Source organism: Lissotriton helveticus, chromosome 3_2 (assembly GCF_964261635.1).
Source record: "Lissotriton helveticus chromosome 3_2, aLisHel1.1, whole genome shotgun sequence".
Classification (NCBI taxonomy): Eukaryota; Metazoa; Chordata; class Amphibia; order Caudata; family Salamandridae; genus Lissotriton; species Lissotriton helveticus.
This window is the reverse complement of record NC_136062.1, coordinates 157,060,444-157,076,589: the sequence shown is the minus strand read 5'-3', so window position 1 is coordinate 157,076,589 and position 16,146 is coordinate 157,060,444. Positions and strand designations below refer to the sequence as shown.

At 43.8% G+C, this 16,146-nt stretch overlaps 1 protein-coding gene across 3 annotated transcripts in view; it reads left to right on the top strand.

Moving 5' to 3' along the window:
* Positions 1 to 16,146, top strand: part of SLC28A2 (solute carrier family 28 member 2) — a 675,497-nt gene that overhangs the window by 373,867 nt on the left and 285,484 nt on the right. For all 3 annotated transcript variants that reach the window (XR_013609837.1, XM_078684949.1, XM_078684951.1), the window contains 2 exons: positions 3,800 to 3,877; positions 12,406 to 12,486. Coding sequence is in view for 2 of the 3 variants with exons in the window: in XM_078684949.1 (XP_078541075.1) it covers positions 3,800 to 3,877; positions 12,406 to 12,486 (159 nt within the window). In the remaining variant the exon portion in view is untranslated. The remainder of the gene's footprint in view (positions 1 to 3,799; positions 3,878 to 12,405; positions 12,487 to 16,146) is intronic.

Below are 16,146 nucleotides of genomic sequence, written 5' to 3'. Positions count from 1 at the left end.
TAGATATTCAAGAAATTAATTGTCTTAATAAAGATCTCATAACCATTCTTTTTGCATGTGCAAGATTAGTTATAGCAAGAACATGGATATCTAATGATCCTCCTAACGTTTCAGAATGGTGTGCTTTGGTTAGCGAAATAAGAATTATGGAACTTACATTAGCTAAACATAGAGGCCCAAAAGCCTCTAAAAAAAAAGAAAAGATTTGGAAACATTTTTTTGAACTATAAAAGTGGAAATTTCTATTTACCAGTGACTATCTACTATTTTGGGCATTTCTTTTAGCTAGTTAAAAAGCACTCCGTTTCTTTTCCTCTTGTTTTCTTATTTTCTCTGCTGATCTTCTTTTATATTGTAAAACCTAATACAAAGCTAATACTATGTCAATTTATTGTCACATGATTCAATGTATTTTTTTTATTTTGTCTTATCTTGCAATAATAAACATATTTAAAAAAAAAAAAGGAAGAGCTAAAGCTTTAGAAAGTAAAAATAGATTTTTGGGACATGCCAACATGAAATTCTTACAATGTTCCACTTTTATATGCTAGGCACCCTACATTGTGAGCTACTCATCCTATTTTGCAGTGACTTGCAAAATATTTAAAAGTAGTGTGCCTTTCTGTCAAAAACGTATACTTATACCGGTTTACTTGCCAGTGTAAACGCTGCAGCAAGCATAGGCCAAAATCCAGATTTTACTTTTTACCTTAGTACATGGCACAACATGTGCTGCAGTCCTTGGGTGGCAATAACTTTCCATGCCATTGGTACACTTTCCTGCACCATATACTATGGTCTTACTGGCAAGTTAAATATGGCAATTTGGATATTAGCCAATTTTACCATGGTTTAGGTGACAGAGAACATACCCTCAGGACTGATCAGTAGTGCCTTAGTGTGCAGAATTAAAAAACAACAACTCTAGTCAGCAATAAAATCGAGGTTGACGTAAAAAGAGGAATTTTCTCGCATCATGCTAGTACATTCCAGTTTGTAACAAAAAAAGAAAAAAAACTGAATTAAGAAAAAAAGGAAAGAGAATAATAGACATTAGATAATTTTTATAGTAAGCAATAGCATATATCTATATCATAAAATTATGTTGACTTTCTTAACTCATCATTTCAAATAATTAAATACAGGACTCAAATCTTTGGAGGATTGAAAATGTCAACAGTAGCAATTCCCGTTTTTGTGTAAGAAACCAAACAGTGATTTATAGGTTTGAGTTTAACAATTTATTTATTAAATGACACATTGGCTTTAAGGTTTGCATCTCAATTCAAGTTGTACATCCTAAGTTAACTCCTCCATTCTTGTTTACCGGTTCCTCTGACAATAAGTTAACAAAAAATCTAAATAGAGTTTAATATTCAATTTGTAAACATATCTTCATGTTACCATGTATCTGAAGTTCCATTTTCCCCTCTGAATGCTGCAATTTGCAAAATGACAAGATTTGCCACCACAAAATGGCTTTTTTCTATCTACCAAACCTATTTTGCAATTAATAAAACATTTTTGAAACTCTAAAAAAAAAAAAAAAAAAAAAAAAAAAAGATTTTTGTATAAACATATTATTAGGGGAGCTGTTGGGCCACCGCTGGTATACAAACAATTGAAAAAAACAAACATATGTGTTGGTCTCAAACAGTGTAGATGGTTGAAAGGAACTACCTTGTGTGCATATGTGCTCCTGGTGAAAGAACAAAATGCTGTCACCCACATTGGTGTAAGCCAAGAATTGCGGTGGGCTGACCCACTGCCCCATAATGTATGCTACAGCAGGCATAAGAAAGATGTGAATGACACAGTAACAGACCACTTGATAAGAAGGGCTGACCGTGGACCCTTGTGAGTATATTATATATTTAGTAAAGAATACATAAAATAAATGTTTAATTTGAGCCGATGGTAGAGGTGAGGCCCACTGGAACTCAATTTTGGGGGTCTGCCCTTTTTTCCCACATCAGGTACTGACCGCAAGAAAGAAAGAGGAAGAAAACACAAGCGGGAAAGATGGAGAAAGAGATAAACTGTAAAGCAGGCTCAAAGGGAGAAAGCAGGAACAGCAAGAGTGGGATATAGGGGTAGCAGTTACTGGCAGTTAATTAAAGAGGGCTGAGGTAAATTCAACTCTGTGCAGCCGTGTTATTCCTCGCACTGATTCTGAATAGCACACCAGAGCAGAGCTTTGGATTCCACCCTCATTCTTTTACAAACTAAGCACTGTTATAATTTTTGTACAATCAAAAGGTCTTGAAATGAAATGAAAATGAAATGAAAAACAATTTTTAACGCGCAACTAAGCCCGGTGGGCGTCAAGGCGCATAACCAAACAATACCAGCTATCAGAGTATACTCCTAATTACGGGTATGCCCTGACAAAACACCAGGTCTTGAGCGCTTTTTTAAAAGAAGACAGAGAAGGTTGCATCTTAATCTCATGAGGCAGCAAGTTCCATAATTTGGGAGCAACAATGGAAAATGCTCTGTTTCCCCAGCGTACCCTTTTGGCACGTGGGACAACCAACAGATTCATCTCTGAAGATCTCAGAGATCTACAAGGCTGGTAACAGGTCAGCAAGGCACCAAGGGGATCAGAAAAACCCTCAGCCAAAGCTCGATAGGCAAGGCATAGGATCTTAAACGAGATCCTAAGATGAATAGGGAGCCAATGAAGGCTCTTTCTAGCCATCGTCGCAGATGAGGCATTGGGAAGTGCTAAGACAAAACGAGCAGCCGCATTTTGAACGACCTGTAATCGCTGAATGAGCCCCTTGTTGGAGTCTGCATAAAGCGCATTACAGTAGTCCAACCTTGAACTCACCAATGCCACTGCCACCTGCTTACGTGCTGAGGGGGAGAGATAGTGAAGGATCCTCTTAAGAATCTTTAACACCCCCCAGCAGGTGGCAACCGTACGGTTGACCTGCAAAGTCATGGACAAGGAGGTGTCAAAGATTACTCCAAGATTTCTTGCAGACTGGGAAGGAGATGGACAGATTCCCAGTGAGGCCGGCCACCACTCATCCGACCAAATATCCTGGTCTTTGCCAAAGACCAGGATCTCAGTTTTGTCGCCATTCAACTTCAGGGAATTCTGAAGCATCCAGTCAGAGACTGTCTGCATACAGATCCTGAAGTTGGTGGCAGATGTTGAAACTGAGTGGGTCAGTGACACCATAATTTGAGTGGCATCGGCGTATGACACCAATTCCAACCCCTGAGATTTTACTAGCCTTGCAAGGGGGGCGACATAAATGTTAAATAGGGTCGGGCTAAGAGCCGACCCTTGTGGCACCCCACATTGCAAGGACATAGCAGGGGAGAGGAATTCACCAAGCTTGACTCTTTGCTCCCTGCGCTGTAAAAAGGAGCGCAGAAGTTTCAGAGCCATGCCAGAGATCCCTGCCTCCCTCAACCGAGATGTAAGAGTAGAGGGAGACAGGGTGTCAAACGCCGCCGTGAGGTCCAGGAGCACCAACACTGTAGTTTGGCCGGCGTCTACCTTCATACGTATGTTATTTGCCACCATAGTCAGAGCTGTCTCAGTACTATGTGCCTTTCGGAACCCATGCTGGGAGCTGTCAAGATACCCAGATGAGTCCAGGAAGGTAGTAAGATGGCAGTTGAGGTGTGACTCAAGAATCTTCGCAGGAGCGGGTAACAGTGAAATAGGTCTAAAATGTTTCAACTGTTGGCTCTTGGCTAATGCTAGACTTAAACAAGTAGCATGAATTTAAAGCAGTTAAAATAAGTAGTTACTGACTGAGCTCCAATCTCTTTCTTTCAGACTTTCTTGAATTACACCACCACAGGCTCAGGTTTTGTATTCGGACAGTCATTGATCAAAGATGTCTTTGCTTTTCAGGTGAGACAATAATTACCCAGCAATTTCATTTTAATAGATCAAATTATAATTAGAATACGTTTTAATGACATTGAATTCACTTTCTATCTGCTATGATTAACAATTTGCCTGGTAACCGTACAAATAGTTTCTATTACTGCCTTTATGTATTACCTCCTCGTCCATCTTCCACGTAACATTTGTAACAGTGTGACATTCTACCTCTGTAAACAGAAATGGTTAACCTATACTAGCTTTAAGATTTATTTTTTCCTGTTTCATTCATGAAAATATATAACCTATGCTCAGGTAAGGTTATTTTTAAGAAAACATAAATATGGGTATGTACATATTGTTTGAGATCTGCATTAGTGGGATCTTTTTAGAACTCATTTTGCATTACTTTCAGACCTCCGCAGATGTGTTGAGCTAGGCATGGGGATTTTCTGGCTATAGCTACTACTTTGCACCCAGGTTCTGAATCAGCAGTTTCAGCTGCAATGCAATTTCTTTTACATACAATTTTTCAAGCTCGGGGACCACCACCTCCCCAGGGCTAATACAATGATAGTGCAGGGGTGACACATGGACCCCCGGGGACCACCATCTCCCAGGGGCTAAACTCAATAAATAATATAGGGGGACTGCCCAGGCACCCCAATGCCCCAGGAACCACCACCTCCCCAGGGCTAATCTAACAGTAATGTGGGGGACCGCACACACAGCTCCCGCCAAGCATAAGCAAACACTCCAGTTGCAGTGGGTGTGAGCTGTCAAAGTGCTCCCGCCAGCTGGAAGCAGAGGTTTCACCTCTTTCCCTGGCTGCAGGTAAAGAGATGAAACTATTGACACTGCACGGAGGTAGCTGCCTTTCTAGCAGCTCCCTCCATGCAGCAGCAATGTCGGCTCCCGCAGGAGGCAGGGAGCAGAATGGGACCACGGGGGCCTTGAGGATTCCTCCAGTCCCCATTGTGCACACTGGATGCCATGGCTAGGACCAGGGCACCCAAAGACACATGGCCGGGCCTCGTGAGATGGGATCCCACTGGCCAAAATTGGCCTGGGGAGAAGGGTTGTGTGGTGTCCCCCATTGAATTAAGGCAGGCCCCAGGGTATGGTGTACCCAGGACCAAAATCGGCCTGGGGAGGGAGGCCACATGGCCCCCTCACCCATGAAATATATAAATATATTAAGGTTGGGCCCCAGTGGATGGAGTTTCTGGAGTTTAAATCGGCCCTGGTAGGAGAGGAGCTGCGGTGGTCCCCCTCCCCACTGAATAAAGACCGGGATATGGAATCTCCAGAGCCAAAATCAGGTTGGGGAGGGGGACCACTTAACACCCCTTCTCCATTAAATTTTGGCGGGCCCCGTGGGATGGGAATCCCAGGTACCCTAATCAGCCCAAAGAGGGGGGCTGTACAGTCCACCTATCCCGTTGAAATTACAGTGACCACACTCCCCATTTAGATGGAGAAAAAGAAAAACAACTGGAAGACAAGGCAAAACAGAGGGCAGAAAAAAGAGCAGAAAAGGCAAAACAAAGGGCAGAAAATGAGCAGGAAAGGCAAAACAGAGCTCAGAAAACAATCAGAAAAGACATAACAGAGGGTAGAACATCAAACTGAAAAGACAAAACAGAACTGAAGAGGGAAAAACTGAGAGCACTGCTCACACACCCATTCACAGACTCATGCACCCACTCACAGACCCAATAAGACATTCCCACTCATAGAGCCACTTAGACACTCATGAAACCACTCACAGACCCACTCAAAGTCTCACGCACCCCCTCACAGACCCACTCAGACTCACGCACACACTCACAGACCCACTCAGACTCATGCACTTACTCACAGACTCACTGAGAAACTCATTCACTCACTCACAGACCCACTTAGAGACTCATGCACTAACTCAAAGACCAGCTAACAAACTCAGTTTCTCAGTTAAAGACTCATGCATCCACTTACAGGCCCACTTAGAAACTCATGCACTCCCTCACAGACTGACTCACACAATAATGGAGGCTGTTGCAAACCCACTCAGACACTGACACCCAATCACAGACCCACTCAGACACTCACACACCTATTGAGACACTCACACACTCACTCCAACAGACACTTAGAGAATCACACACCCACTCCCAGACCCACTCACACACTCATGCAGTCACTCACAGACTGACTCACACACTCATGGAGACACTCGCAAACCCACCAAGACACTCTCACAACTACTCACAGACCCACTGAAACTCTCACTCAGACACTCATACACCCACTCAAACACCCACTCAGAGACTCATGCACTCACGTACCCACTTATACACCCTGTAAGACACTTATTCAGCCACTCCCAGGCCCACTCAGACACTCACACACCCAGTGAGAAACTGACATACTCACTCACGCACCTACTGAGAAACTCATGAACTCACTCATACATTCACTCTCAAAGGTTACAGGTTTCAGTTAGGAAGTAGAATTAAAAACCTTAGAAATTCACTTAACAAAACAAAGTTTACAGGGATGTTATAGTTAGGAAATAGAATTTGTTTTTTAAACAGAAATTTACAGAAAATGCCTGGAGTTATGGCCCTATTACAGATGATCCAGACTACTTCACAAAGCTCTGGGGGCATGTGCTTAAGATAGGTTCCACACATGTTATATGGGGTGGGGACATCAACAAAGGATTGCTCTAACCCTCTCGCACATCACTACTCAAAAGCGCATGAGGTCCTCTCAGAGTTGCTCATGGAGAACGGTCTTGTCGATGCTTGGTGGCATGTACACCCCACCATCAGGGAAGGTACTTTTTATACGGCTGGGCACTCTGCCTGGTCAAGATTAGATTATTGGATGTGCTCCCGGGGTGTCGTCCCATGGATCAAACTGGCCACTCATATGGCACGTACCTATTCTGACCACGCTCCAGTGCACCTCGAATTACTACCCCCTGGTGCAGTGGCTGTTCCCCGTTGCTGGCGGCCCGTCCCAGAGACTCTCCTAGACACTGTGTTCCAAACTGAATTGGGGAAAGAGATAAAGATTTATTTCTCAGAAACAAAGGCTCTGTTGACAATGTTGGGTTGCTCTGGGAAGCCTTTAAAGTTACAATTAGAGGCGTCTGTATGTCAAAGAGTTTTGGGGTGCTCCACGACCTTAGAAGGGATTTGAAACGCCTTGAACTTGAAATTAAACGGCTAGAGGCGGACATGTGGGTGACCAGCTCCGTAGATGAGCGTGATGCCCTCCGTGAACTTTTAACGGAGTACACTGACACCGCGAACCGAGAGGTGAAATTCAGAGGTAAATTATATACTGCCCGTCGCTATGGCGAAGGTGAGAGACCTGGTCGGGCACTTGTGAGTATTATAAAAATGCCCCGCTTCTCAAACCACATCTTGGACGTGGTTGACGATAGTGGCACACGCTACAGAGACAGATTAGACATCCTCAATATATTCACTACATATTATGCAGAACTTTACAGTTTGCACCGTTCGACCCCCCTTGACTTCTCTTCTTTTTTTTGTGACATAACCCTGGGCTGGTTGGGAGATTCTCAACGCGAGTTCCTAGTGTCCCTGTTTGAGGACTATGGGTATCGGGAAGCCATTATGCAAATGACATCCGGGAAGGCGCCTGACTCGGATGGGCTACCTATTGACATTTACAAAATGTACATGGATCAGCTAATCCCATTGCTGAAGGAAGTATTTCTTGAGACTCATGAGACGCTCACTCTGCCTGGCACCATAAGAGTGGCACTCATCATGTCTTTATTAAAACCTGGCAAACCTGCTGATCGCTGGGAGTCCTATAGGCCTCTCTCACTAATGAACACCGATGTAAAAATGTTGGCTAAATTATTGGACAACTGGCTAAGTCTACTTATGGAAAAACTAGTCCTCCCGGACCAGGCCGGGTTTATACAGGGAAGAACCACATCCCACTACCTCAGGACCCTTTTTTCCATTATGCAAGCTGTAGAGTCACAATAAAAATTGGTAGCTGTGTTCCTTAATGCCTCGAAAGGCTTTTGATTCAGTGGAGTGGGACTACCTCTTTACTGTTTCACAGTGTATGGGCCTCCCCATTGGATTTCCCACATGGCTAAGACTTTTGTATACCTCTCCCACTGCAAGAGTTTTGATTAATGGGCACACCTCAACTCCCATCCCCCTCTCCCAAGGTACGCGTCAGGGGTGTCCACTCTCCCCCCTCCTATTTGCTCTGATTATGGAGCTCCTTGCAGCGAGAGTCAGGCAACATTACAACCACATGGGCCTCCGCTGTTTTCTTCACCCGATTCTCATCTCCCTATACGCTGATGATGTGACCCTCTATATTAAAGATCCCCAACATAATCTCAATACACTGCTGCATGAGTTTGTCAGATTCGGAGGCCTATCCGGGATACACATAAACTGGTCCAAATCGCAAATATTCCCCTTGACCGACTCAGTTGCTTCATTTACGACCGACTACCCGCTCAAGTGGTGTGCTGATGATGCTAAATATCTAAGGATCCAAGTGGCCTCAGACAGGGACGAATTGATGCGCATCAACTACGGATGTGCAATGGAGCATGTCATAGACTGCATCACCCGATGGATTGCCCTTCCCTTGACCATGGCTGGGCACATCTCCCTTATAAAAATGGTAATTCCCAAAATTTGTATACCTTTTTTTAAACATTCCATATGACGCTGCTCGACACTTCTTCGCCACTCTCCGTTCGGAATTGATTCCCCTTGTATGTGGTGGAAAGCAACCACGTATACAGTGAAATGTGATGATGCGACCATACTCTCTCGGGGGGTTTGACATTCCAAATTTGGAGCTTTATTACCTTTGTGCACAAGCACATTACGCCCATTTCTGCTTTCACCCGCCCCGATACACAGCTTGTGTTGCTATGGAACACTGGCTTGCAGACCCCCTCCACCTAGTCGGAGTCATCTTGGCCCCCAAGACACCCCGTAACAGCGCCCCATTCTCTGTGGATTGCACAATGTTGGCCTGGTCCCGCATATTAAAACACATGCAGGCACCTAGTCTATACTCCTCTCTCTTTCCGCTTACCTACCACCCTGAACTAACACTCCTACAAAGAGGGGCTCTTCAAAAACACAGCACGTAAAGGAAGCCTCCGATGTTGGGGAGACCTCTATAGTAACGTCAAGTTCCGTTCTCTCCAGCAGCTGTGACCTGACCCCCCACCATCCACTATGGAGACATTTCTGTATGCTCGACTCAGGCACGGTATACAGGCGTGCTTTGACACATACCCTTTCCGAGACCGCTACATTCGCCCCACTGCATAATGTCCTGTCCGCCCCCACCGCTTCACACTTGGTGTCCACACTCTACCATGGCCTTTACAGTGACATTGAATATCCCGCATACCCGGCGCGCGCCAAGTGGTCAGCTGAGTTGGGCCACGACATTACAGATGCGCAGTGGCTGTACTGCTGTGGACAGACTGGGCAGATATCGGCCAATAGTAGACTTCGCATCATACACTATAGGTTTCTACATCGCAGCTACTATACCCCAGCTACACTTCATAGATTCCTCCTAAGAGATGCACACAGATGTGATAGATGTAATGTAGAACATGCTGACTTCCTGCACCTTGCCTGGGATTGCCCTGATATACACGCTTACTGGGATGATGTCCTCACGGTCCTTGACCCATGGCCTCTATACCTCTCCCGAGAGCTCCACTGTTAGCTCTCTTAGGATACACTGAGCAACTTCCTGCTAAACATCAGTGCTTTGTTTCCTTCTACCTGGTGCTTGCAAAGCGGCATATAGCCTGTCGATGGGGCAGAGGGCGGGCGCCCAAATTTAAAGGACTGGCTATCGGATTTGATACTTTGGCAAAACCAACTCAACACTTATGAAGAACTCCTCCCATGCTCTTCCCGCCCGAGTCATTTGCCCAATGCAGACATATTTATTAGAACACCCTTCTGTGAACGACATTGCGCCTTAAGACATGTCTACACCTACTCCTCCATATGCAAATTAACTACTACCTCAGCTCTTCCTGCCCATCCATCATTGCTCCCTACTGTTTTGTTCTAGCCCTAACGTTCTCATCTAAGTGCAAATGGGGACGGCAAATGTGATTGCTCTTACCTCATCTGCCGTGTGTACGGATTCAGGATATTCCATGTGACCAAATACTTGTATATGTCCAGATATGTCCCTGACATGTGATTCAATTTATGTATGCTATGTCTCCCTTATGGTTTTTGCAAATGCTTGTCTGTATATTGACTGAAAAATTCTTCTATAAACAAATTGAAAAAAGAAGAAATTTACAGAAAAATCACGGGTTACAGGGAGATTATAGTTAGGAAATAGAATTTTTAAAAAACCTTAGAAATTCACTGAAAAAACAAAGGTCACAGTGACTTTAAAGTTAGGCTCAAATTTTACTCGTACATAACCAGTGAAATTCAACCGTTATAGTTAGCTGAGCTAACTATAACTCATGCCCCAGCAATGCATTGCTGATGACCTCATGTATTAATTACATCACTCATGACATGGTCATTGACATCACTAATGACATCACTGATGTCATCATTTCAGGATCCACCCACGAATTTACTGAAAAATTTCAACAAAAAATCTCTTTTTAATATCCGGTGGGGTCGCTGTGTTACACCCCCACCACATCTGGGGGTACAGGGTAATCGTGCCCTGCCCCCTTTTCTGTATTGTTTTTTTTTTTGTGGGGCTCGGCTTCAAGCCAAGTCCCAAGATGGTTGCAAACACTTCCTGCTTGAAGTGTTGGCAGCCAATCATATCCAGGAGTCCACTGCCAGGATCCGCGTCCTTAGATATCTATATCTTTTTAACCTTGATTATCTATAAAGCTACTGAATAAATTTACACCAAATCACAAAAAGGATGCTTTCTGAACCATCATCTAGCAAATTTGGTATAATTCCGTTCAGCAGTTCAGGATGTAGTCGTGTTCAAAATCCTTATGGGAAAATGCATTTGGAAAACGCTTTTTGGGACTCCTCTTTTTTCTGCCCCCGCTTAATAGATCACCCAGAAACTTTCAACACAGCAGTTGAACTGAGTAAAGTATAAGTTTCGTCAAGTGGCACCACAGAAAGGCATGCGTCGTAAAGGTATATGCGTGGAAAAATGTTTGTGGTAAATATATGCGTGGTAAACACTATGCATTGTTAAGACTGCATTGTTAAGGAATGCATGGTAATGTCATGCGTGGTTCCGTGATGCAACTGTTGACAGAATATGGAATCAGAAGTAGTGGCAGTGACTGGCGGCACAGCTGAACTGTGTCACTGTTGTTATGTTATATTATTTTGATTTGTATAGCGCATTAATCTCCCGAGAGGGTACCGAGGTGCCTGCCTGAAGTGATACCAGGAAGGACCCAGGCAGAAAAAATCTGAGTCGGAAGCCCCACCCTAAATAGAGTGCACCTACTGAAGAAATCAAGGTAGCAGTCCTGAGGAAGGTGGGCCACGGCCAAGGACTGTCTACTGGCAGAGACTGCAGATTTTTCACCGCCAGACAATCAGCAGTTCCGTAACCTCAAACTTTAGCGAGAGAACTGCAGGTTTGGTGTGGCAGGAGCTCTCCTGAATTACAGTATACTGATCACCCACACCACCAAACCTTAAAGAGACCATTCAGTGAATCAGGTCAAAATTAAGCGTGAGCGGAGAGCTCCACTCTGTCCGCGGAGTGTGCGGAGTTTTGCCTACTCCGCGTTCCGTGGAGTATGCGGAGTAGGCAAAACTCTGCACACTCCGCAGCGGAGCAGCCACCACCCGCCTCCCACCCACCCTATTAACAATAAGTAAAAACTTTTAAAAAACGGTTTAAGTAAGGAAAAGCGTCTTACCTTAGCTGGGGCATCCACGGCTTGCCCTCTTCATCGCGCTCTTGGTCAAAACTGCTCATGTGCGGTCGGCCACGCATGCGCGAACGTCCGTGTATGCGCATCCATGAACGCAAAGAAGAGGAAGAGGGCAGCCCGGGGATGCCCTCTTCCTCTGGCACTCCGTGTAGCACACTCCGTCCCCTACGCCTAGGGTTAGTCACAATAGGTCATCAAACAAAACAACACATTACAATGCTTAATGTATTCCAATAATGAACTATCATAGAAAAAAACGGCCATGATGGGCCCCCATCTAGCACAAATAGCACATTGAAAATGCAAAGACATTTAAAATGAATTCATAAAATATTTCAAAAGAATTAAAAAAAAAATATATAGGGCACATACTACAGATTATTGGATCTGAAAACGCCCAAATATATTATTCTCAATTTCTCATTGGCCGAGCGAGTACATTTGTCCACGAAAGCATTTTAACACTGCCTGTGTTCTAAGTGTTTGAAAATAAAAATACATTCCAATGCATTCAGTTAAATGTAGCTCTGCACTTTTTGAAGATCGTAGGAACAATGGTCCTCAAAAGATCATTAAAAATAGAATGAGAAGGGATTGTTCACAATTTTGTGTTTCTCTTGTACAGGCGCTGCCAATTGTGGTGTTCTTCAGCTGTGTCATGTCGGTGCTTTACTTCCTGGGCATCATGCAATGGGTGATCCTCAAGGTAAGAGATTTAAGCCTCACGGTAAGCATGATTACAAAACATTTTGATGCTCATTTACAAGCTCTGTGCGTCACTGTTTGTGCCGCTCTGCTGGCGCACAGGGAATAGCCATATGTACAAGACCACATAAAGCCACTCTGCGTGGATTTTCATGGCCTTGTAGATGTGAAGTGAGACAAAACAGAGCAAGCCGCTGCATTGCCTCACAGTACGATGGGGAGGCATGTTCCCACGTAACATCCATTGTATTTGACACAACCCCTGATTTACAAGATTCTGTAACCCTAAGAATGCGTCAAAAGCCTACACCTCCACAGGGGAGGTGCAACAAGGAGAAATAAGATTATTTCTCTTCATTTTTTCCTCTTTCTATGTGTGCTGCATTTAGCAGCACACATAGAAAGAGGAAATCGCCTCCATTGATTGTTTTTGATCATCCCTACAACGCAGACACTCTTGCACCATAGTGCCTGCGTTGGCGCAAGGCAGCCCTTTGAGCGCCTGTGCAGGGAGAAAAGTAATGAAAGCGCCGAGTCAGCGATGCAGCGAGTGCAAGGTTAGTGGTTTTATTTTTATTTTTTATTTTATTTTCCCTATTCCGTCGTCTGTTGACTCCCCCCCCCGCCGCCCTGCCATGCCCCACGGCTATTACATGCACCATCCACGGCTGTCAGAATTGGATTCTCGTTACGGGCTGCGCCACCTAAAGCCCTCTCTTTTAGCTGCCCTGCCTGTCCAAAAATTTGCATGGCACGATGAAGATGTTAAATGGCAACTGCTTAGCTGCAACATCAGGGTGAAAAAAGGACTTGCTCATAGTGTTCATAAACTGGGTACATAGGAATACTGTAATGCAGCCCTAACGAAAAGTATAAGTGCTGGTCCCCAAAATAGATAGCAAACCTCGTGAGCAATGCTGGTTCTGTATTGCTTGTGGTACAAAGAGCCCCGCTATTTGTTCAAGTTTTTAAGATTCTGCAAAGGTCCAGACATTGTACCAAAACAGAACTTTAAAAATAAAATAATCGGAAATTAGTTTTAACATCATTTTTAAGTCTTTCTTTAATTATCAGCCAGGGATCATTGAGTCAGCTATAGAACATATCTTAAAGCATTTTCTGCTTATGTTTACTATAGTACAAACTATGTACTGATCAATAGAAAAACAAGCATTGGCATAGCCAATGGGACCTTACAAGTGTTAAGTTAGAGCTAGGCTGACTCTAGCTCGGCCTAAAAAGCCAGTTCATTAGTGAGATCGCGTATGGCTCAGCCAAACAGGGCTGCACATAGGAGTTAGCAGAAAACCTGCAGAAGGATGAGTTTTAAGGGAAAAGAAACAGGAGAAATTCTCTTAAACCACGAAGGATAGAGTGAGAGTGTTTATTTGAAATTAATAATAAAAGATTTTGTTCTTCTTCGCAGTTTCATCCAACAGGAAGCGGAAGAACCAATTTTATAACATGCCTGTTTAATTGATCAAACGCAGCATTCCTGACACTCGCAGCCAGGGCTATAAGTAGGCCGGGTCCTACCAGTGCTCAGCCCCCGCAGTTTTTGAAAATAGGTGCTGAGACTGGTCCCTATTGAGCTCTTCATTTTTGGCCTCACCCTCGGGCCCCCCAAAAAACTGCTTACCTGTAGTAGTACCACTCAACTGCTTTTTTGTAACTTCAAAGAGACATTTTTATCACTTTCATTTACATAAGCTCCAATTACAGCACACACTGATATATTCATTTTTTTAATCACAGCTTGTTGAGTTGACGTCAGTCCTGAACCTGCTCTCCCAGCTCGAAAGTCGCCCGCTTTAGCCTTACACCACAACTTCGTCCAGAAGAAGAAAGCATGTTCAATATTATATACAGTGAAGCCATAGTTTCTTATTTCTGCTATGCAACTAAGAACCATTGACAAAGACAATAGACATGGATTGTTGTAGGTATAATGTATGGATAAAAGCAGCAAAATGCCAGGGTAGTGCACTGTGCTAAGTACAGATTTTTAGCATAAGTGCTTTAAGCCATACCCTTAATTACATCCACCACACCCCTATGAGAGACCACCCCCAGTTTTTTCATCCCATTTAAAGCCCTGCTCCTGGCTCAATGGAAAACCGTCAACAAACGGCTGCCGTGTCATATTTCAGTTGCATGTAAGGCACTGCACCAAGAGAGCCTGAGCATACCCAAGGTAAAGAACATAAATCACACTTCAGCTCTCTCACATGCCCACTGCACAGCAACAAGCACATGAGCAGTGCCACGTTCACCATAACAGAACCAGCCCACGTTAAGACCTAACACACTTCACCAACTCTTCACGCATTGGTCATACTCCTACTCCAATCAAACACCAGTCTAAGCACACAGGTTTGCTTGTTATCGGTCCATATAATGCCACAATGCCACACTAGTGCCAGTGGCGCGCTAAACTAGTGCAGATGGACAGGTTCACCCAATTAAAAAGAAAACAAAATTTAATCCAAATGTTGCACTTTTCAATCGCTAAAAAGTGACTAAAACGTCAACTCTTTCACCCCTTTCTGAAAAGAAAGGGGTGAAATATGAATTACTGTGCCCATTAGCTTTGAACCTTGTAGCACTGAATCATGAACGTGCCATTAGCTAAATTATACCAATAGCATTCCTGGTGAGGCCAGATGTCTTTTCACAAACCGATGCAAAACTGTAGAAGATTAATGTTGCACTGCATGTACTCTACCGCAGAGGGCCAGTCAACAGAGGAACATCAGAGTTTAAAGAGCCAATATTATACAAACCGAAATGCCATCCGTAACATTTATTTGAAAAGTTTTATATAAAGTGCAAACAAGACCCAGACGGGTATCAGAGCGCTGTACAACGGAATTATGTTGCTGTAGTAGTCAGCAGGTTTAAATAGGAGCAAGATTCTAAAAGGTCCACTATAGTAAACACAAAGCAGCCAATGAGAACAAATTAGTTTTCACGTTTGTTTTGATTGGGTTGAGTTTTCGAGCCTAAACATCAGCAGGGATACGTAAGCAAGTATAGCAGTAGTGTTGCGAGCTGAAATAAAAAATAAGTGACACACGAACAAATGAATCAAAAGTCTGCACGGACATGAGGCGGTTACCAACATCCCATTCTATAGACAGCATCTCTCGTCGAGACAGCGCATGCGCAGCCTAGGCGAGACCAGAAATTAGCCTAGTGTTTAGAGATTGTGTCTCTGCCTCATGCCTGCACTCAGCAATGCAAATGTGTTGTGTATATACAACTGTGTGTTTGTGTCTACACTCAGCATAGGGCCCGAAAAGTAAAGTGAAGGTACCAGTGTGCGTATCTGGCTGTCTTAGGTAAATAAAGCTGAGGAAATGAATTTATAGTGGTTGATGCACAGCAAGTATTTCAATAATTTTTATGAGTCGGTTATACAGTCATTAGTAATAGTTCGTTGGTGCTCTACCTGGTGGCGTCGCGAGTCCTACCGACGTCTAGAACACTCAGATAACGTGATACTAGAAGAGCTCTAGTGTCATCCCAAAGTAGGCACACATTATTTGTCGACCTCCCTTCATGTCAGAAAAGACGACTTAAATGCAGTTCCATGTATATTTCTTGATATTTATTTGCTTATTTCATCATAGTTCGTTTCCACAATTCTTAGAATTAGGCG